This window comes from Mastigoproctus giganteus, chromosome 4 (genome assembly GCF_048544385.1).
Source record: "Mastigoproctus giganteus isolate SK-2022 chromosome 4, ASM4854438v1, whole genome shotgun sequence".
Classification (NCBI taxonomy): Eukaryota; Metazoa; Arthropoda; class Arachnida; order Uropygi; family Thelyphonidae; genus Mastigoproctus; species Mastigoproctus giganteus.
Genome location: NC_143578.1, coordinates 98,479,976 through 98,502,661, shown reverse-complemented (window position 1 = coordinate 98,502,661; position 22,686 = coordinate 98,479,976). Strand labels below are relative to the sequence as shown.

Below are 22,686 nucleotides of genomic sequence, written 5' to 3'. Positions count from 1 at the left end.
GTTCTCACTTTGTTAAAACCTTATGGTAAGAACTGTTGAGCATGCTGGATTTTATAAAGATACCGGTTTAATGTATTCTTGGTGATTCCTACATCACCCTATTTGCAACTCCTTACAGACGTGAAACTGCATGAGCACTGACTGTTCCATCCATCGATGAAGCTGCCAATTCGTAATGTGTTTCAATTGCAGGTAGTCACTGTAAATGTTGATAATCTTCCATTTCATGGAAAAGCTGTCAGGCATCGAGTTTTCTAGAACCTCTTAACTAGTTGGGGTAGTCCAGAAGATATTGTTTCTGTTTTGGTTACCATCTGTTTTTCTGTAAAGCGTCTGGAATATAATGACTATAAAATGTCATTGAGCCATGGTACTGACCGAATAATAAAGTCTAAAAAATAATAAATTTCTGAAGGCGACTGAGACCAGACTTTACAAATTTATCATGACTGCTGCATTATTTTGGCTCATCAACTGAAATCATTACACTACTTCTGTAAAGTAACCGTCTTTACAGCAAACTGAATTCTTGTAGTATAATCAGCAAGGCTTGGGTCAGGAAAAGGTGATTAATGACATGGTGATTAATGGACAGCGAGTAACTGATATGCTCTTTAAATTAATCTGCACACTCTGTTTATGTCATTTTGTGCAAAAGCGCCCCTTCTGACGATATTTGAAACTAAAAGTTTCGATTCCATGAAAAACTCTTACTTGTAAACGCATTAACTTTCTAACAAATATTGTTCCACATTTTTGGAATACCCTATATGTACATATCCATAAATATATTTGTTTTGCAAGGATATAACTTATTTTAAAAGTACAACAGAAAGTACTAAAACTTTTTATTAAGTACATTGCAATTGAAACAAATATATAAAAATGAAATTTTTATATAATAACAATATATCTAAAACTTTCGTATGCAAAATATCATAAAATAAAATGATCACATTTTTGGACTTGAATCATTTTCGCAAGAGTATCAATGCTTGCTGAAATACTGGGTTATTCATAAGTTATTTTGGAGGTTATGTCCTATTAGCTTCACATTTTGTTTCTGATTTGAAGAGTCATTTAGTAAAAGTTGTTCACGTCTGCAGTTACTCCCAAGTGGGAACATTTTAAAGGCCTTCGTAGCCGAATGGTCAGGTGCGGGAGCACATTCTCTTTGATTAGATCGGAGTTCCAGCCCCTGACTGCTAAATACGGTCAACTTGTCAACCCACACTGGACCATCGTGGCAGATTATGGTCCATTTCCCTTAATATCGATTGTTGAAGACGCTCCCATCCTGCAGTGGATTGATAATGGCTGCTGCTTAGAGAACGTTTACTGGAAAAATAAAATATGGAACAATATGGTCTCACTTCAAAATGCTTTGAAATAACAAAACACGAGTCCGTTAGACGCCACATGAGTCACAGAATGATAAAATTTTATTGCTCAATAATAAAATAAAAGCATAATACCATTTTATTTTTAACAGATTACTGCACATTATATAAAAATGGTGTGACTCACCCCGTACGTTGTCCAATCCAATCCCCGCAGGTTGTGTAATACATTAGACAAATTATGAAGATGTACAAATTAACATATTCTCAGGATGTATTAGAAATGTAGGAACGTTTTTAGCTTAAGTAAATCTAGAAATATCCATCAATTAATTCTCAAAGAAACTAGACTTTCAGCTGTCGTTTGAGTGCCATCTGCACTCAAACGACAATTATGTTAAAACGTCAATAACGATTCCGTATTACGGATAACATTTATAGATTAAGATTCCTAAATTACTGCTTATTTTCGAACAGTATCCGAGCTGATGACAAGGCAAACCAGTAATTAATACAAGGTGAATCTCGACATAACTCTAAGATAAAATTTTATATAACGTTATAAAAATAGTTATTATATAAAATTTATATTTCGAGTTGTTATATGAAATAATAACTCTATTATATAAAATAATCTATTCTTAGAGTTACATAACTCTATGTAACTAAAATTTAGTCTTAACTAGGACTAGTGATCCCGAAAATCCAGTTGATTCGAAATGATACGAGATAGGAAGAACTGAGATTATTTCACACCTGTGAAGTTTTTGTTTTCCCACCTAAGTTGCACTCCATCACAGAGTCATGCAATCCTTCCATAGTTCTGGAATATCAGTCCCTTTTGTCTTCTCAGCAAATTTTGCGTCCATCCGTTGAGACTGCTCTACAGAGAAATAATTTTTCCAATCTCCAATAATACCTTTTCGGATAAAATTTACTGTCTTTGGCTGCTTGGTTTTATCAGCATCACTTTCACCAACTTTACCCGTTGACTTTATCAGCATTTCTTTCATAAATTTTGGAAGTTTTGGATTGGCGAGAATTTCCTCTTTTGACATGGACAACATGTCTTCTAGCTGTTTATTGACAACATCTTTCATATATTCCATGCTGCTATAATGCATTATATTATCCAAAGCCTTGGGGTTCTTTTCAAGATAACTGGCATATTCTTGCCCTAAAAATTGAGCAATTTTTAGTATCACGCTTCTAGCGTCTAATTTCAATTGCTCATATGTGATAAACAATACATTAGGATCATTTTTATGCGGATACCACGATAAGAGATTGTCAAAATAATCCCCATAATCTACATCTCCATTAATAAAGAGTTCAAAATAATCATCAAATTTTCCATTGGTGAATCCATAAGCAGGAATTGACTTTGTGTGGTGGTAAAAAGAAACGCAACAATCCTTGGGATTTCTAGCTACATATATATATTTTGCTTCTTTTGAATAAGGTGCTAAGTGGAAGGGTAAGTGGATTTTAATAGCCCCAGGTCTGGGCATGTTCTCGACAGCTTCAGGTCCGGTCATTTCTAAAAATGGAATCGTTTGAAACATCTCAGCTGCATCTTTAAGAACCTCCCCTTTCCGAAAAATTAAGCTTAATATGTTTGATACCCATGTTGTTCCACATTTCGGATAAGTAGCAATAAAAATATCATCGGCTCTAGGTTTATACTTCAGCGCTGAACGAAAAACATCTGCTAAAAATGCTGCTGATATGCGAAAACCATCAACATCCTGGTACAGAGGTTTGGTTTGTACTTCAGTCATTATCAAATATCTTTGCCTAGAAAAAAAAAAAAAAAAAAAGGTTTTAATAATTATAATCAGGAATTGATACATGTTTTTAATGAGAATTATGTAGAGATTAATTTCAATACATTTCTACCTTAACTAGTCTCTCTCTCTCTCTCTCTCTCTCTCTCTCTCTCTCTCTCTCTCTCTCTCTCTCTCTCTCTCTCTCTCTCTCTCTCTCTCTCTCCCACTCAACCAACCATACCAGATAAAATCTATGAATATATAAGACACTTTCATCCAAATGGAATGGAAAAACAAAATGGGTTCATATTGAAGAATTATTTCCACCTCTCTCTTATATTTTTTTTTCACGATCGATACCTTTAGGATTAGCTTCTTTTAAATACCGGCATAACCAAGAGGCACAAATACAAAATTCTGGAGAGTAAAAACAGAAAACTGGATCTCATGAAGTTCAGTATACTTAGAAAAGGCATGCAGCAGAACCACAACGTCCATGAAACAGAGTACTGTATTGTGAAGACATCTATATGTGACAGTATTGTCAAAACGTCCATGTGACCTTCTAAAAAAGCCAGCTCTTTTATAGTGTGAGGATTATTTTAGATCTCATGTAACCGAGAGAAATAGATATGAAGGAAGGCGGTTGCTGAATTACTGAGTTCGCTGTAATTCCAGGAGGCGTTAGCCAATTGCAGCAGTTCGACATCACAATTAACGCAAATTCACGATTTAACATCAACAAGAGTGAAATGACCAACAATTTATGTGTGAAGATTTAGTGGGAGTTTGTGAAACACGAACAGTTTCCAGGTCTTTCAAGAAATGTGGCTCAGCAATGCTCTTGATGGCGCCGAAGATTTTTACACTCTTTGAAGAATGCGAACGAGTTTTTAGAGTTATACAACGAATAACGCTTCATTCCACACTTACATTTGTTTAGTAAACAGCTGTGAATCTGCATTTTAAATACATATAATAAAATATATTTTTTGGAAAATCTGCTTTCTAAAACGTAGGTACGTATTATCTTTCCGAAAATACGGTAATTCTCATCCTTACGCATCATAGGAACTGGAGAGGAAGTTCGGCATAACAGTTCCTGTTTTGTTCTTTATATACTGTATTGTTAACTTTATTTTTCTAATCATTTGTTGTTAATCATTTTCTAATCATATGGTGTGTTATTGCTGTACTGTATTGTAGCGATAATATTGTTTACTAACTTATAATAAACCCTTCCAACATTCTCTGCTATTCCAAGGCGACTCGAATTTGGTTAAACTGAATAAATAATAAGTTCCACTGCATCTCTAACCCCATTTACTAGTTTTAACATGTAAACAGATTACACCACACACATGTCTCAACTCGAGCGCGACTTAGATGAGGTATGGATCTCTTCCCCAGTTTACACAGTTCCTGGAACACGAGTGGCAAGCGAACATCCTGTATACAAGCAAACATTACAATTGCACAATAATGGCTTCTAGAATGGAAAGCACTATTTCAGATATCACAAATTAGTTTTCTTCGGGATCCGTATTAGGAAGAACGCAACTCCTCGCTGTCCATATTACTTGCTAGTAATATGGACAGTTAAAATAAATATCATAATAACATTTTCTTATTTCATTTTATATCACTTTAGTTTTATAATGACATGGCAAGCATCAGATTCGGCCGTTGAACATATGGTACTTCACGAGATGCAAAGTTTTCGTAATAACAAGGTTTGTCACTTTACCTAATGGATGTAGGTCTTCCTTGTCGCGCCCTAACCTATTTACTCAATGCTAGATAAGCGTATCATTGTGTAACTTATATGTGAAAGAATCACAGTCTCTCGTGAAGGGCAGTCTAATGCACATTTTTTATGCTTATCATTCACTGTGAAATTAAATGGATCTAAGTTTTAATTTTACATCCTTTTAATTTAACAGTTAACGAACTATTTCCCAAGAACGTGCCATGCTGTAAATCAGAGGAATACTGCAAGTTTTCAAACGGGTCACGCCCCCTGAGAAAAAACTTGCGTGATTCACTTTCTTAGTGAAATATGGAAAAATCATCTCACTAAGCGAAGTATGAAGTGTATTTATTTATTTATTTTTTTCATTCATTGAGATTAAATGTCCTGAAGCATATATTAATTTATAAATTATGACGTTCACAGCTACATTTTAATTTATGAAATATTTTAATGACACAAAGTATATAAGTTTGGGAATCACTGTAGTAATAGTATTGGTTTCAAGTAACCCGATGTACAACAATCCCTCCCCACGGTGAGGCACGTTCACTGAAGAATTTCGAGTGGGAAAATGCAAGACAATTATTCATGCAAAAATAAATTATCTTCATAAGATATTCAATTATTGCTTTGTGGTGTTTTGACTCACTCTGTACTCATCACCAGCAGTGAAAATGGAATTTTTGGAAAAGCGCAACGCAGAAGTTCATATATTCTCTCTCTTTGCCCAATGAACTCCTTAAACAACAATAAGAAAAGCACAAGTTTTAATTATACTAAAATGAAAGTTTATCTTATCATTCTGTATATCGTATACAATTAGATATATCGTATTAGTATATTATATATACACAACACGTCTAATACATTTTAGTAGATGAAAATAAATTATCATTTCAAATTTACCTATTTAAAGAAATTCTAGTGGATGATGCAGAAAAAACTACTTGTCTTTAAAAGGTAGCACAAACGAAGAAATAATCAGCATAAAAGAAATCTTACAGACAACGAACACTTAACTAGCAATTTGCGGTATATTCCTAAGGTCACAACACCTGCATGTAACCTCAACGTATCTTTCCTCTATTCATTAACCGGAAAAAGTTGACACTATTTTAAATGAAGACTAGCCCTCTACCGGTAATCGGGGGAAATGTATCATAGTGAAGCGAAATAACAGTTTAGTGCTGTTTTGGATACGCGTTCAGCCGATAATGTCTAGGGAATTTTATAAATTTCCATTCGATACAGTCAGTACAACCACATGAACTTACAATTTCACTGTACCTGACCAACACACCAGAGCAACAATAATTAAACCAAGTTATGAATTAGTAGCAGTGTAACGAGGGTTTCAGTTATTTCAAATTTCATTTTAATACATAAATTTAATTACCTGAATGTCAAATGAAATTTGCCTTTACGAATGCAACCTTCAAACTATGGCTTAGCACCTAAAATATTTCGATTACACTCTATTATCGAGTGAGAATTATGGCTTGTTGTCGTTTGTACAGGAAAAGATATCAGTCAATGAAAGATACATATCATGTGCTGCTCTCTAGCGGCAACTAGATAGATCATTTTCGAAAACGCTGTACAGATCCAAACAAAAATACATACTTTATTTTCTTTCAAGCCCAACCATATTAGTATGCGCTACTTCCTGAAAATTCTGAACACCATAAACTATCAATACTGCTTTGTTATCACATTACCTTTTTTTTTTTTTTAATTTGGTAATTTTTGTAGTTAAACTTTATGGACTTTTACAAGTTTATGAACTTTTAAGCCATCTCGATATTCAGTAAAAATATGTTGGTAAAGAAAGCATGGTTGTCCGCAAATTTTTCTTAATATACGTAAAAATTTATTTCGATGATTGATCTACAGTTGCCAATTGCTGAACTGAGTCCTCTTCGGTGAAAATATGCAGGCAGGGCCGACTGGAATATTTTGCACAGCCAGACAAAAATATTTCAAGGTGTCCCTATTTGTTTTAAAATATAGTATATTACAACTGAACAAATTTTTATTTTCAAGAGCTCTAAAAATTTGAAAATATTTATGCGACTACAACATCTTTAATATGAATACAAAAAAAAGTTATTAAGTAACTTGTATAACTTTCTTTCTTCGCCGAAAGTTTCGATGACATCTGAGAAATCAGTTTATTTCCACAATTCATTTTCTATAGGCAGCATTGATAGGTTCATCAACTATTCATGGCACATTGTACAAAAACCAAATGATTTAAATCAGTTTTAACTCTGAGAAACTTCACTCAGCTGAAGCAATAATTAATACAATTACAACAACACCTGGGGAATGGTAACCCCAAAGTAACTTATACACTTGGTATAGTTGAACTAAAATCAGCAGTGGAAGAAAGGGACTTGGGAGTTACGATACGGTCAGACATGAAGTTCTCCGAGCATTGTAGACAGGTTGCAAGGAAGGCCCATGGTGTCTTATCGATGATTTATCGAACATTTGCTAGTAGAGATATGGACGTCATAATCCCATTATAAAAGGCTATTGTTAGACCATACTTGGAATACTCTGTTCAAGTGTGGAGACCGCACCTAAAGAAAGACATCGAGCATCTTGATGGTGAGTTCGGAAAAGGGCGTCCATATGAGGAAAGACTTCGAATATTGGGTTGCATAGCTTGGAAACCTTAGAGGTGACTTGATTGAGGTGTTTAAGGCTCTGAGAGGCAAAAGTAAAACGAATGAGAACGAAATTTTCACGGTTATATATGATTCTAGAACTGGGGCCATAAATTCAAGTTATTTAAGCCCGAGATTATCAAGAAAGTGGTAAAAGTAGCCCCAAACCTCTTACTCCAACAATTCAACCGCTGCCTCACGGCAGGAAAATTTCCAACTAGCTGAAAAACTGCAAACTTAAGGTTTAATTTAAAAAATACAACCAAGAAACCAGATATGCTGGACTCCTGTAGGCAATTGCTCAGCTCTCCACGGTGAGCAAACTGTTCGAGAGACTCCTACATATGAGAATTACCACTCAGCAATCCTCGCCTCTAGCAGACAATATTGTTTCAAACCAGGCTCATCAACAGTAGATGCACTCCAAAATCTTATTCAAGCAGCAAAACAGTGTTCCGAGAAATACTTCCTGGTCCTTTTCATTGACACTGCTGGGGCATTCGATTCCCTTTGGTGGCCGAGCGTCTTCGGGAGACTTATGGAGGCAGGTCTACCGATGAATCTATACAACGCCATAAGATCACATCTACAGGACAGAAAAGTGGAAGTTATCACACCGTATCCGAAAATAACCAGACCCATGCACAGGGTTCGGTGCTGGGGCTGCTCCTGTGGAATGTAGTTCTAGACGATTTTCTTTCGATGGACCTAGGAGAGGTTAACAGTCAAGCGTTTACAGACGATCTCATCCTCACTGTGGAGGCGAACTCAAGGGCCGGCTTGGAAATCCAGGCAAACAAGGCGCTGGAAAAGCTACTGTAATGGACGAAGCTGCACGAACTAACAATTTCACCGACAAAGACGGGCTCAATCCTATTAAAAGGGACACTTAAGACTCGTCGGCTCCACAGATTAAAATTGAAGGTGCAACCATCAAGCTTAGCACGCGACAAAAGTTTCTTGGAATCATTTTAGACTCAAAGTTATCTTTCAAGCAACATATCCTCTACCGAAAGGAGAAACTCAGAAAAGACTGGGGACTAAAGACTCAGAAAACACTAGTAAAGACTGGGGACTAAACGAAGAACCCTGGCACCCTACTCCAAAGTGATTTTTATCCTGGCAATAACCTACTGGTCGCCGGTATGGTTTACCAAGGCAGTTATAGCCGTTAAAAAAAAGAATTCTTGACACCATCCAGAGAAATATTCTACTAACTATAACTCGTACCTGCTGCACGGTGAGCATCCATGCCCTACAGACCCTTGCGGACGTGCTTCCCCTTGATCAAGAGGTGGTGCATATTGGGCTAATGTACATGCTCTCTAGAGCAGTATTTCTCAACCTTTTTTGTTCACGTCCCCCAAAGAACCACGTTCTTATTTTTGTACCCCATATATGTATGTTTACTATATTTTACTACAAGTAAACCTCTACACTTGAAATGAAACCATAATTAACATAACTTTCGTCATAATAACAATATTTGGGTTTAGTCTCAGCTTTCAAAGATTTTGCGGTATTATATTTAGTTTCAGTAGATTTTCCAACGACATTGTCAACACCACTCGGTTTAGATGAAGGAGTAACAAATGTAACTTCGTTAGATCTTTGCCATTCATTATTTTGCAATAGTGTAATTACTACAGAATACGGTTAAGTAAAAAATACATTTCAATTGTTCCAAAATATTTTTATTCCTTTCGCGTACTCCCGGTTGAATAACGCTGCTCTAGACTGCAGCGGTTCCAACCGGTGGGTCAAGAAAGTGTTCCAGGGGGTTCGCAATAAAAATTCTGTAATGGCGTCTGCTTAGATTTACAAAGGTATATTATTGTAAACTACAAAATATAACTAATAATAAACAATAAAGTAAAATAAAATTAAATAAAAAGTAAAAATTGCCAAATAAAGAAACCACATCTCCCATAATAATTAGTTTACTATCTTACTAGTCTAAAAGAAAAAACATTGTATTCAATGTTTTTTCTTTTATATATATATAAAAGAAACTATATATAGTTTCTTTTATATATATATAAAAGAAACTATATATATATATATTTTTTTTCATTCTCAAGGTTCATTGTTATGTATAGGTACTCTTTTAGAACGTATAGTACTTAGTATCATGAATGGGTTGAAAAGTTAAAAGAAAATACTTGTTTATATTAAACTTGGATTTCTGTAAATTGTAGTTTTCGGAAAATACGTAAGTGGTTTCAGAAAACTAGTTGAATGAATAATTGAGGAAGAAGAAAAGTTCTGTGAGTTTGAACTTGGACATGATGAACGTTGTTTGAAAATGTTGTTGACTGATTGCGGCACGTGTTCGGACTGCTTTGAAAGAGAGAACAGGAATTATAGAAGCCAATTCAGAACAGTGCCATGCAAGTATCTATAGAAAAGGCATGCAACAGAAACAGAAAGTCTATGAGACAGAGAGTGGAGAGACTCTGTTAGAGATGAGACATCAATTAGCCTAACTGCCCTCTTTTTGAATGGCATCTAGAAGCCTGAGAGATGTTTTGGGGGCACCACCTCAGATGTGGCAACAATATTCCCTGGTAGGGCGCATTTGCGATTTCTACAGAGTCAACAACTGTTTGGAAGAAAAGTAACGCCGGGAGGGAAAGAGAAAACCCAGTTTATCTGATGCAAAGGATGCAATATTTGTAATGTGCTTTATGCCAAGAGAGATTATTAGTCAAGGTAATCCCCAAGATCTTGCCTAGAAATCGGAGCGTCATCGAAGATAAGCACAGGAGCAGAAGAATCCTTTTTGCGAGATATAAGACAGGACTGAGTTTTAGAAGGATTAAAATTAAGTTATCTTTGCCCCACTAAAGAATTATCTGGAGATCAGCATTTAAGGATTTGGCAGTGAATAATCGAGAAGTTGAAGCTGTTTGAGTAGGGCAAGGTTTCTCAAACTGGAAGGTGGAATGCAATGTGCTATCGTCAGCAAAACTATGGATAGGATTTCCGATCAATGGAAGAAGGTCATTAATATACAAGAGGAAAAGAATGAGAGAAAGAACTGAACCTTGTGGAACACCAACGTTAGTGGACGAGTTAGAAGACAGAGAGCCGTCTACCATCACCTGCAGTGAGCGGTTAGAGAGAAACTGGATACTCCGTTACAAAGAACAGCTGGAAAATCATAGGACGGAAGCTTATTTAGAAGACCTTTATGCCAAATACGACCAAAAGCCTTTGAAATGTTAAGAGAAATGGCTTGAGTTTCAAACTTTTCCTTTGAATTTGTGTATAGATGGGTGGAACCAGTGGAACGACACTGACGGCATTCATGCTGGCGATCATTGATCAGATGAAAGATTTCCAGATAGTTTTGAGAGTTGGAGGTTAATTAATTCTTTATTACTTTAGAAAGAGTAGAAGTAATTGCAATGGGACGATAATTGGATGGGAGGGACTTGTCACCCTTTTTAGGAACTGGCTGGATACGAGCAAATTTCCAAGCAGAAAAAAAAAACACCTTTGGAATAAGAAAGGGAAAAAAGACGACACAAAACAGAAGTAAGCTCAGGAGGGCAGGTTTAGAGAAGAAGTGGAGAAATACCATCAGGACCTGTAGTTTTCTTAGCATCAGATTCATCAAAATCCTTCTGACATCCTTTTGATGGAAGCCCACAGGAGGCATTGAATGGAGTGTTCTGGGAATGATTTCAGGTGATTTACCAAAATCATCAATACATGAGTTGGAATAAAAATGGGATGCTAGCAGGTCAGCTTTATCTTTGGCTGATGTGGCAACAGAACCATCTGAATTTGTCAGAGGTGGGAATAGAGATGGGCAAAAAATTGCGGCCAATAGCTTTGGCAAGAGACCAGAACGCTCAGCTACCATTTGGACTAAAAGCTAGTTTTCTACTAGCCCGTTCAAAATCTAATTTGGATTTATTAATAACTGCTTTACAAAGCATAAATAATACTTAATAATTTTTATTATTATGCAATGTCGCTTATAAAAAACGTAGTTTGGAAATATTTTATAATAAAAATTTATACAATTTTAGAGAATATAGGCTTAGTGTTTCGCATTAAAAATATTATGTTGAAAGGGATTCGCGAGTCAAAAAAGGTTTTGAACCGCTGCGAGTCTAGATTAATCCAAACGACGTTCGTAGGGTACACACAGATCCGGAGAATAATCGGAAAGAGATAAAAATCTTGCTAGTGCTAAACCTAGGCAGGCATGGCAATGGAGCTGGTCCAACTCCTCTAAAGGAGAAATCAAGAAAATTCATATTCCCCAAGTCAGCAGAGTCTACTCAAGGACTCCACATTGGTTCTTCCCAGGATTAAACACTACATACCTATTAATGGGCCACGGTGCCATAAATGTCAAGCTAAATAATATGTACGTTGTAGACGAGCCTGTCTACAATGTACATATTATTTAGACGAGTCTATTATTTATATATTATTTAGACTATATTTCACTTTAATTATTTATATTTTACTTTAATGTACCGGTAAGTTGTCGATTTTTTCGTTTTTTCCGTTTTAATTTCTGGAGGGTATCATACGGAAGTGTTCCACGTACTATATTGAGGTAAACTCCTCTTATCAATTTACTATATTATTACCAACGTAGAACATATTGAGTAATACAGCTCTGATTCATACTATATTATTTAGACGAGTCTATTATTTATATATTATTTAGACGAGTCTATTATTTATATATTATTTAGACAATAGACGAGTCTCTTGTCTCTTGACTCTTTGCATCCACAGATTGCAGACTCGGCAACACATAATGTATAAATGTGAATACTACGAGGATCTCCGAAGCATCCTTATAATCAAGACTACGTGTAATCCCCGTAATGAGGAACAAATTTTACTGGACACCGAAGAAGAATACAAAGCGTCAGTAAGTTCGCGCTGGATCTTTTCGCAAGGAGGAGGACATTGATCGCACTGCATAACAAAGCAGACGTTGTCCCGCACCAAACGAACAAGAAAAGAGCAACAAGGTACCTAAGTAAAGAATGGTGCCCCCCAAATGGATTACCATCTCCTCCCTCCCCCTGCCTTCCCCCTCTTCTCCTGGTGGGATCTGTCCCCACTGATCTTAACGGAGTCGCCTTCCCTATCTATCGCCCCTTATCTCTATCTGTTCCCTCGAGCCTCCCACTGAAACTTAACTTACTGAGTATACCCATAAAGTAACTTAATTGAACAAGCGCAAAATTTAACCCCACTCACTTTAACCTATACCCCAATTCGGCTGTAAATTCACCACAATGCTCCATTTTTTTTTTTTTTTTTTTTACTGTATATATATATATATATATATATATATAGTACGTTTGCTACTGAAATCTTCAGAAACTAGGTGGCAGGGCATGCTAGAGTACTTAAAAATCTCCTCGGTGCCTGACCTGCCTCCTCGTGGAAAAGTGTGGGCAACGGTGGGTCCCACTAGGGGCCCAACGGCTAAATGGTCAGAAGAATAACAGAACATAACACTACACGACATTTCACTCCACCACACACTTGTAAATCTCTGGCCTCCACAGAGTACTCTGATACATAAACAGAGTACACAACGCGGAGATGTAGAAAACCCTTGGTGCCATCAGACAGCTAACACACTTTATACTTTCTCCGGTTGGCTGAAACAATGTCAGACAGATATCGACGGCCACGTTCATCCACCACCTTTCTCCACCCACAGCGCTGTCCAAGATGAGATGTTATTCCGGAAATGGCGTATTCTCGATACACTCTTGATACTGTCGAACAAGGATAGTGCAATTTGTGTACCACATCCGCGATAGAGTGATCCATGCGTCGGGCACCCACTATCATCCCTCTCCTTTCAAAGTCGGTTAACTCGCGACGTTTATCCATACTGACATCGAATTATCGTCTACTTGAATGCAGTGAACCTATATACTTTCCAAACGGTGGGTTCATCCACTAGCAAGAGGGGTGACAGTGTCGCGTTGCTCAGGGACCAGGTATCCCAAGAATTCTGTCCTTTCAGTGCATATACTGTACAAAGCACCGGCAATCCCCATCATACATATACTTAGTCGGTTAACCATGATAAAAAAGTTGAACTATTTAAAATGTAAGCACATAATTCCCTTGAAAAAGAATCGGGGCCTTTCCTTTCATATCTTACATCCTGATTCGTTAACAGCGAGAAATGGGGCAAATGTATCCACCCCATATGCCTTTGTATAAAACTCAGAAAATGTGATTCAATTAAGTCAGAGATTCCGAAACGGGGTCGATATTTACCCGCTGGGGGTCAAGCGTCTTGAAAGAGGAGTGGCTACATTCCAAGGGGGCAAATGGGAGTCGACGGAAAAACTGTATAAAAATATTGTTCCTTTTCTTGTAATCTATCCATGAAAATTAAGTGTATTATTTGGATGTGGAGGTTGATGAAGAATGCATATTTTAAAGGGATCAGCAGGTAAAAAATAATAAATTCTATGAAATAATAAATTTCTGTTTCTTTTTCAGACGACTGAAGACAGAAGAGTTTGCAAATTAACACAACTGATACATTATTTTGGCTCACCAGCTGAAATCATTACACTACTTCTGTAAAGTTACCGTCTTTATAGCGACTGAATTCTTGCAGTATAATTTAAAACAGTAGAGCTTGGTCAGGAAAAGATGACATGGTGATTAATGGACAACGAGTGACTGACATGCTCTTTAAATTAAAAAGCACATCAGTGACATATTTAGAACTCAGTGACGATATTTGGAACTAAAAGTTTTGATTCCATGAAAAAAAATCCATACTTTTAAACGTATTAATTCTCTAACAAATATTCTCCCACATTTTTGGAATACCGTGTATGTACATATCCATAAATATATTCGGTTTGATTTATTTTAAAAGAACAACAGAAAGTACTAAAACATTTTATTAGGCATATTACAGCTGAAACAAATATATATAATTGAAAAATTAAATTTTTACATAATAAATCTAAAATAGAATTTCGTATGCAAAATATCATAAAGTAAAATGATCACATTTTGGACTTGAATAATTTTCGCAAGAGTATCAATGCTTGCTGAAATATTGGGTTATTCATAAGTTATTTTGGAGGTTATGTCTTATTTTCTTCACATTTTGTTTCTGATTTGAAGAGTTTCATTTAATAAAAGTTGTTCACGTCTGTAGTTACTCCCAAGTGGGAACATTTTAAAGGCCTTCGTAGCCGAATGGTCAGGAGCGGAAGTGCGGTAGTACATTCTCTTTGATTAGATCGGAGTTCAAGCCCCTGACTGCTAAATACGATCGACTTGTCAACCCACACTGGACCAGCTTGGCAGATTATGGTCCATTTCCCTTAACATCAATTGTTGAAGAGACTTCCATCCTGCAGTGGATTGATAATGGCTGCTGCTTAGAGAACGTTTATTGGAAAAATAAAATATGGAACAATATGTCTCACTTCAAAATGCTGAGAAATAACAAAACAAAAAACACGAGTCCGTTAGACGCCACATGAGTCACAGAATGATAAAATTTTATTGCTCAATAACAAAATAAAGGCATAATAATACCATTTTTTTAAACAGATACTGCACATTATATAAAAATGGTGTTAAAAATGAGTGACATCTGTGTGTTAAAACATCAATAACGATTACGGATAACATTTATAGATTAAGATTCCTAAATTACTGCTTATTTTCGAACAATATCCAAAAAAGATGTGCCAATTTATCCGAGCTGATGACAAGGCAAATTAATACAAGGTGAATCTCGACATAACTCTAAGATAAAATTTTATATAACGTTATAAAAAATATAGTTATTATATAAAATTTATATTTCGAGTTGTTATATGAAATAATAACTGTATTATATAAAATAATCTATTCTTAGAGTTATATAACTCTATGTAACTAAAATTTAGAGTCTTAGAGAACTAGGACTAGTGATCCCGAAAATCCAGTTGATTCGAAATGATACGAGATAGGAAGAACTGAGATTATTTCACTCCTGTGAAGTTTTTGTTTTCCCATCTAAGTTGCACTCCATCACAGAGTCATGCAATCCTTCCATAGTTCTGGAATATCAGTCCCTTTTGTCTTCTCAGCAAATTTTGCGTCCATCCGTTGAGACTGCTCTACAGAGAAATAATTTTTCCAATCTCCAATAATGCCTTTTCGGATAAAATTTACTGACTTTGGCTGTTTGGTTTTATCAGCATCACTTTCACCAACTTTACCCGTTGACTTTATCAGCATTTCTTTCATAAATTTTGGAAGTTTTGGATGGGCGAGAATTTCCTCTTTTGACATGGACAACATGTCTTCCAGCTGTTTATTGACAACATCTTTCATATATTCCATGCTGCTATAATGCATTATATTATCCAAAGCCTTGGGGTTCTTTTCAAGATAACTGGCATATTCTTGCCCTAAAAATTGAGCAATTTTTAGTATCACGCTTCTAGCATCTAATTTCAATTGCTCATATGTGATAAACAATACATTAGGATCATTTTTATGCGGATACCACGATAAGAGATTGTCAAAATAATCCCCATAATCTACATCTCCATTAATAAAGAGTTCAAAATAATCATCAAATTTTCCATTGGTGAATCCATAAGCAGGAATTGACTTTGTGTAGTGGTAAAAAGAAACGCAACAATCCTTGGGATTTCTAGCTACATAGATATATTTTGCTTCTTTTGAATAAGGTGCTAAGTGGAAGGGTAACTGGGTTTTAATAGCCCCAGGTCTGGTCATGTTCTCGACAGCTTCAGGTCCGGTCATTTTTAAAAATGGAATCGTTTGAAACATCTCAGCTGCATCTTTAAGAACCTCCCCTTTCCGAAAAATTAGGCTTAATATGTTTGATACCCATGTTGTTCCACATTTCGGATAACTAGCAATAAAAATATCATTTGCTCTAGGTTTATACTTCAGCGCTGACCGAAAAACATCTGGTAAAAATATTGGCGGTATGCGAAAACCATCAACATCCTGGTACCGAGGTTTGGTTTGTACTTCAGTCATTATCAAATATCTTGCCCTAGAAAAAAAAAAAAAAACAGGTTTTAATAATTATAATCAGGAATTGATACATGTTTTTTAATGAGAATTATGTAGGTAGCACCTTATTGCAGCTATTCAGGATATCTCTCTCTCTCTCTCCACTTAACCAAACATACCAGATAAAATCTACGACTATGTAAGACAATTTCATCCAAGTGGAATGAAAAAACAAAAACCAAAATAGGTTCATATTGAAGAATTATTTCGTGCTCTCTCTGTCTCTTATGCCTAGCATTAGCTTCCTTAATTTTTTTTTCACGATCGATGCCTTTAGGATTAGCTTCTTTTAAATACCGGCTTTATTAAACAGAACCAAGAGGCACGAATACAAAATTCTGGGGAGTAATAACAGAAGGCTGAATCTCATGAAGTTTAGTTTAGTATAAATAGAAAAGGCATGCAGCAGAACCACAACGTCCATGAGACAGAGCGTATTGTCAAAACATCCATGTGACTTTCTAAAAAAAGCCAGCTCTTTTATTGTGTGAGGATCATTTTAGATTTCACGTAACAGAGCGAAATACACGTGGGTTCGCTGTAATTCCAGGAGGCGTTAACCCACTGCAGCCGTTCGACATCACACAACGCAAAATCACGATTTAACACCAACAAGAGTGAAATGACCAACCATTTCCAAGGTGTACCATTGGGTGAAAAATTACACAGTTCCTGGAACACATGAGTGGCAAGCGAACATCCTGTATATAAGCAATAATTACGATTGCACAATAATGGTTTCTAGGGTGGAAAGCACTATTTCAGATATCACAATCTTCGGGATCCGTATTAAGAAAAATACAACTCATCGCTGTCCAGATTGTTTGTTGGTATCAAATTAATAAGACTTTAAAATAAATATCATAATAACATTTTCTTATTTCATTTTATTTAATTTTATAATGACATGGCAAGCATCAGATTCGGCCGTTTGACATATGGTACTTCACGAGATGCAAATTTTTCGTAATAACAAAGTTTGTCACTTTACAACCGCCTGTAGTTAGAGTCACCGGTCCTTTCACTGCGTAACATATTTACTAAATGACAGATAAGCTTATCATTGTGTACCTTATTTGTGAAAGAATCACAGTCTCTCATGAAGATCAGCCCAATGCACAATTTTTTTTCTTGTGAAAATAAATGGATCTAAGTTTTAATTTTAAAACCTTTTAATTTAACAGTTAACGAACTATTTCCCAAGAATGCCCCATGCTGTAAATCGGAGAAAGATTGCAGGTTTTCAAACGGGCATTTCCCCTGGGGAAAAACTTGCATGATGCACTTTCTTAGCGAACAATGGAAAAACCATCCCACTAGGCGAGGTATGAAGTGCATTTTTTCTTTTTTTCATTCATTGAGATTAAATGTACTGAAGTATATATTAATTTATGAAATATCTTAAGTGGCACAACGTATATAAGTTTAGGAATCACTGTAGTAATAGTATTGATTTCAAATAACCCGGTGTAGAACTATCCCGCCCCGCGGTGAGGCAGATTCACTCAGTTCAATTGAGAATTTGGAGTGGGAAAATGCAAGACAAATATTCATGCAACTATTTAGTAGCAGCTAAATTAGCTTCATACGAAACTATATTTTTGTTTGTGGTGTCTTGACTCACTCAGTACTCGTCACCAGCGATGAAAATGGAATTTTTGGAAAAGCGCAACGCAGGAGTTCATATATTCTCTCTGCCCAATGAACTCCTTAAACAACAATAAGAAAAGCACAAATTCTAATTCTACTCAAATGAAAGTTTATCTTATCGTTCTGTATATCCTGTACAATTAGATATTTAAAGATGAAACGCACAAGGCATAATTATATATGGGTTTTAAGTAATTAACTATATAATATCGATGTAGATACACCATAGTTCACCCATAAATTTAAACTACGCATGCAATGTAAATGCATCGTTTTAATTGTATCTCATATTGTGACTGCCTTCACAACGGGATAGCTGGTATTGCACTACTTCGAATAAGTAACACTTTTCTAGTAGAGAAGACTACTGTTATTTATTCTTAGTAGATACCACCATCCAGACAGCACCGTTTCAAAGCTGTTGGCCTATCATCGCTGAGTGGGCAGGTACTAGGGCTTGCAAACCGGTTTTATAAAACCTGTTAAATCGGTTTTCATATTGAGTTGTTAAAACCGAAACCGAGCTTCTAAAACCGGATTCGAATATTTTCTTAGTTAGCCCTCGAATATAGTTTTTTGTTACGCACATTTTCTTTTGTTTGTTCGTTTGTCTGGATCGTTCAACTGCTTTATGTTTTAAACATTTTTTATTTTATTTTATTTGATTTTATGTTTAGGTACGAATCTCATGGGCAAGTGGCCCAAATCTAGGAGGGGGTACCTTTTATCTTCCCACCTGTATCATGGCACGATGCAGGTGTACTCATTTACGACTGAGTGAGTCGGAGCGATAGCGTAAAAGAAAATGCTCAACATTTCTCCGTTCCATCTATCTTGTTCGCCAGATAAGTTATGGAACCCGCCTTATTGATGGTTACCCACCAGAACAGATTCGCTGAATATTCCATCAAATTTCAATCGTAGAAAGTTTTTTGCTTTATTCCTATTAAATTTGCGATCAAATGTTCTCCAAAAAGCAGCTTCACCAAATTTATGTAATTTTGAAAATACAATAGATTTAATTGGGGAAAAAAAATTGCAAGATAAAAAAATTAAAAATTTCTTTCGTGAAAATTTTGAAACTTGCCTCGTTTAGATTCTTCATTCAGTGCTTGCAGGAGTGACGCATAGTATTGTGCCTTTGTTACCTTCAATATTTTTATTTAAAATTATCGGTGATATAAATTCCTACTAATTAATATTTATTACTCTTAATATGTCTAAGATGAAATCAAATGTATGGAATTATTTTGCTCGAAAAAGCAAAGATGAAGCACAATGTTCGAAATGTCAGAAAATAATGAAGTCTGGAGGATCTACATCATATTTGATGTTGCATTTAAAGAAAATGCATCAGATTGACATTAAACAAGATAACAATGAATCTCCCGTAAAAATGGTAAGAACATTAGAAAACTTTATCGCTAAAAAATCTATGGAAGAAGAGATTTCAAAATTAGCCGCTTTAGATGGATTTTCTTTTAATTCAATTGCCAAGAGTGAGTTTATACAATCAAGCTGTCACCTTCAGAGAAATAAATACGATAAATTACCAGCAGCATCAGTGAATGGAATTAAAAATATGGTTCTGAATTATTATAAAATTAAGAAAGAAGAACTCATTCAGCATTTCAAAAATTCATTGGTTTTAGGTGCACGGTATTCATTGATTCCAGACGAATATACGTCTATACAAAATAAAAGGTATATGAATATAAATGTGCATTCAAAAGACAATCATTGGTCGTTAGGTCTTATTGAGATTAATGGTTCACTTGATAGCAGAAGAACTGAGCAAACTGTGAATGGATACTTAAAGGAATTTGGTTTGAACTTGGATGAGAATATTGTTGCCTGCACTACCGATGGAGCAGCAATGATGATTAAGTTTGGCAAGCAAATTACGCCTAATCATCAACAATGTATAGCCCATTGTATACATCTGTCAGTTATAAATGTACAGTACTTTATGAAAAAGCAATCAATTATGGTGCCACAGTCTCTGAGTCTCCCAAAGACAATGAAGAAAATGAAAATAATGAAGAAAGTAGTGATGTTGAAGAAAGACAGCAAGGCATGCTTTATCAAACCGACTTTACCGATGAGCTCATTTATTTCTTCAATCCAATGGCCAATATTGCACAAACTATTAACAAAGTCAGAAAAATTTGCAAGCTTTTTCGAAAATCGCCTACCAAAAATGACATATTACAAAATTTTGTTAAAGCAAAATTTAATGGGAAAGAATATAAACTTATATTAGATTGCAAGACTAGATGGGATAGCACATTCTATATGATTGAGAGATTTTTGAAATTGAAAAATTGCATTCCAAATGCTCTATGTGCAGTACTGTCAACTGAAGCTGTGTCTGACGATGACTGGAAAACACTTGAATTGCTATGTGAAACTCTGCGACCAGTTGAAATGATTCTGAAGGCTATAACCTCAGAAGATACAGACTTACTTAAAGCAGAGTCTTCATTAGAATTTATGCTTGCTAAGCTTGATACAGCAGAAAACCCATTTGTTTTAAAGTTTCACCAAAGCCTTTTGCAGCGTTACAATGCAAGACGAAATTGTCAAACTGTGGCTTTGCTGAGCTATCTACACAACCCCAAAAAGTTTAGGAAAGAAGATTCAGGTTCAAGAACTTTTGTTTCCCAAGTAAGCAAGTTTTGAAAAAGAATGCTGAAGAGATTTATCAGAGATTATTTGCAAAACATTCCGAAGGAGTCTTAGCGTTGAATGAAGAAACTGAAAATAAACGAACTGTTCTTTTAGAAGAAAACAAAGACTCGTCTAGTTCCGATGTTGGAGATACACTCATGCGAGAGTATGATAGTGTAATAAAGAGATTAACTGAAGAGTCTTCAAAATATCCGAATGAATTGGAAATCGGCAAAGAATTTAAAATTTTGGAGGCAACTAGCAGTAGAAGTGAAAAGCTGGAGAAAGTTTATAGAGCACTGCTGACCATTAAACCAACAAGTGTCTAATCTGAGAGAGTGTTTTCGATCACTGGTCTCTTTAACACAAAAATAAGGTCAAGTCTATCAGGAAAAATGCTTAATATACTGTGTTTTTTAAAGGATCGTTTTCAGAAAAAAGCTGAGCAATAAATAGTAAAGTAATTTCCCCAAGCTGTTTTTTTTTCACATTATTTTTATTTTATTATATTATTATTATTATTATAAGGCTTATTATTTTTTTGTTTACTATACGAGAAGATAGTTTTTATTCAAAGGATTTGAATACAATTTGTAATTTTGTATAATCTCAAGCTGGTTACTTTTTTGGAGCATTTTAATTTTTTAATTTTTTTTACTATAAGAGGTGATAGATTTTGTTTAAAAGATTTGATTACGATTTGTACAATCTACCCAAGATACCTGTGTTATAAGCTTTTAATTATTTTCCATAAATCTGAGAAAACCGGTTTTAAGAGTAAACTTCGGTTAAACTCGGTTTTGAAATTTCTCGCTTTTATGCAAGCCCTAGCAGGTACCTTGGTAATGCAACATGTCATCAGTTGCGAAGTGATTTCACAATATGAGAGATGCCAAATGGCGAACAGATAATGTATTTAAAGCTGTTGGCCTATCCTCGGTGGGTGGTATCTGCCAACCCACCAACGATAGGCCAACAGCTTTGAAACGGTGCCGTCTGGGTGGTGCTATCCACTGAGAATAAATAACAGTAGTCTTCTCTACTAGAGAAGCGTTATTTATTCAAAGTAGTGCAATACCTGGTATCTCGTTGTGAAGGCAGCCACAATATGAAATACAATTAAAACAATGCATTTACACTACATACGTAGTTCAAATTTATGGGTAAACTATGGTATATCTACACCGATATTATATAGACAATTAGATACACAACAACGCATCTAATACATTTTAGTAGATGAAAATAAATTAGCATTTCAAATTTACCTATTTAAAGAAATTCCAGAGGATGATGCAGAAAAATCTACCTGTCTTTAAAATGTAGCACAAACGAAGAAACAATCAGCGTCAAAGAAATCTCACAGACACGAACATTTAACCAGCAATTTGGGTTGTATCCTCGAGGCCACAACACCTGCACGTGACTTCTACGTGTCTTTCCTCTGTTCATTAACGAGAAAAGTTGACATGTTTTCCCTGAAGGCGAGCCCTCTACCGGTAGTATGTGGAAATGTGTCACAGTGTTAGCGAAATAACGGTTTAGTGCTGTTTTGGATAATTTCTAAGAAGTTTAATTAATTTCCATTCGATGCAGTCAGTACAACCACGTGAACTTACAATTTCACTGTACCTAACTAACACACCGGAACAACAATTAACTAAACCAAGGTATGAATTAGTATGAATGAATATAAATATGAATTAGTAGTAGTGTAAGGAAGTTTTCAGTTATTTCAAATTTCATTTTAATACATA

The 22,686-nt window shown here is 35.5% G+C and overlaps 2 protein-coding genes across 3 annotated transcripts; both read right to left on the bottom strand.

Annotated features, from left to right (window-relative positions):
- Nucleotides 1–2,029: 2,029 nt before the first annotated feature.
- On the bottom strand, nucleotides 2,030–6,372 carry LOC150086941 (sulfotransferase 1C2-like). Of its 2 annotated transcripts, none has more exons than XM_090371700.1 (2): nucleotides 6,259–6,372; nucleotides 2,030–3,137 (listed from the first exon to the last, which is right to left on the bottom strand). In XM_090371700.1, exon 2 carries the CDS (start codon nucleotides 3,119–3,121, stop codon nucleotides 2,135–2,137), a length of 987 nt encoding a protein of 328 aa, XP_090227826.1. In that variant the 5' UTR covers nucleotides 3,122–3,137; nucleotides 6,259–6,372; the 3' UTR covers nucleotides 2,030–2,134. The 2 variants fall into 2 exon arrangements, with proteins under 2 accessions (XP_090227826.1, XP_090227825.1); XM_090371699.1 differs by lacking the exon at nucleotides 6,259–6,372 and adding an exon at nucleotides 5,769–5,922.
- A 9,084-nt stretch (nucleotides 6,373–15,456) lies between these two features.
- On the bottom strand, nucleotides 15,457–22,343 carry LOC150086940 (sulfotransferase ssu-1-like). Its single transcript, XM_090371698.1, has 2 exons — nucleotides 22,198–22,343; nucleotides 15,457–16,589 (listed from the first exon to the last, which is right to left on the bottom strand). Exon 2 carries the CDS (start codon nucleotides 16,571–16,573, stop codon nucleotides 15,587–15,589), a length of 987 nt encoding a protein of 328 aa, XP_090227824.1. The 5' UTR covers nucleotides 16,574–16,589; nucleotides 22,198–22,343; the 3' UTR covers nucleotides 15,457–15,586.
- Between the last annotated feature and the right edge of the window lie 343 nt (nucleotides 22,344–22,686).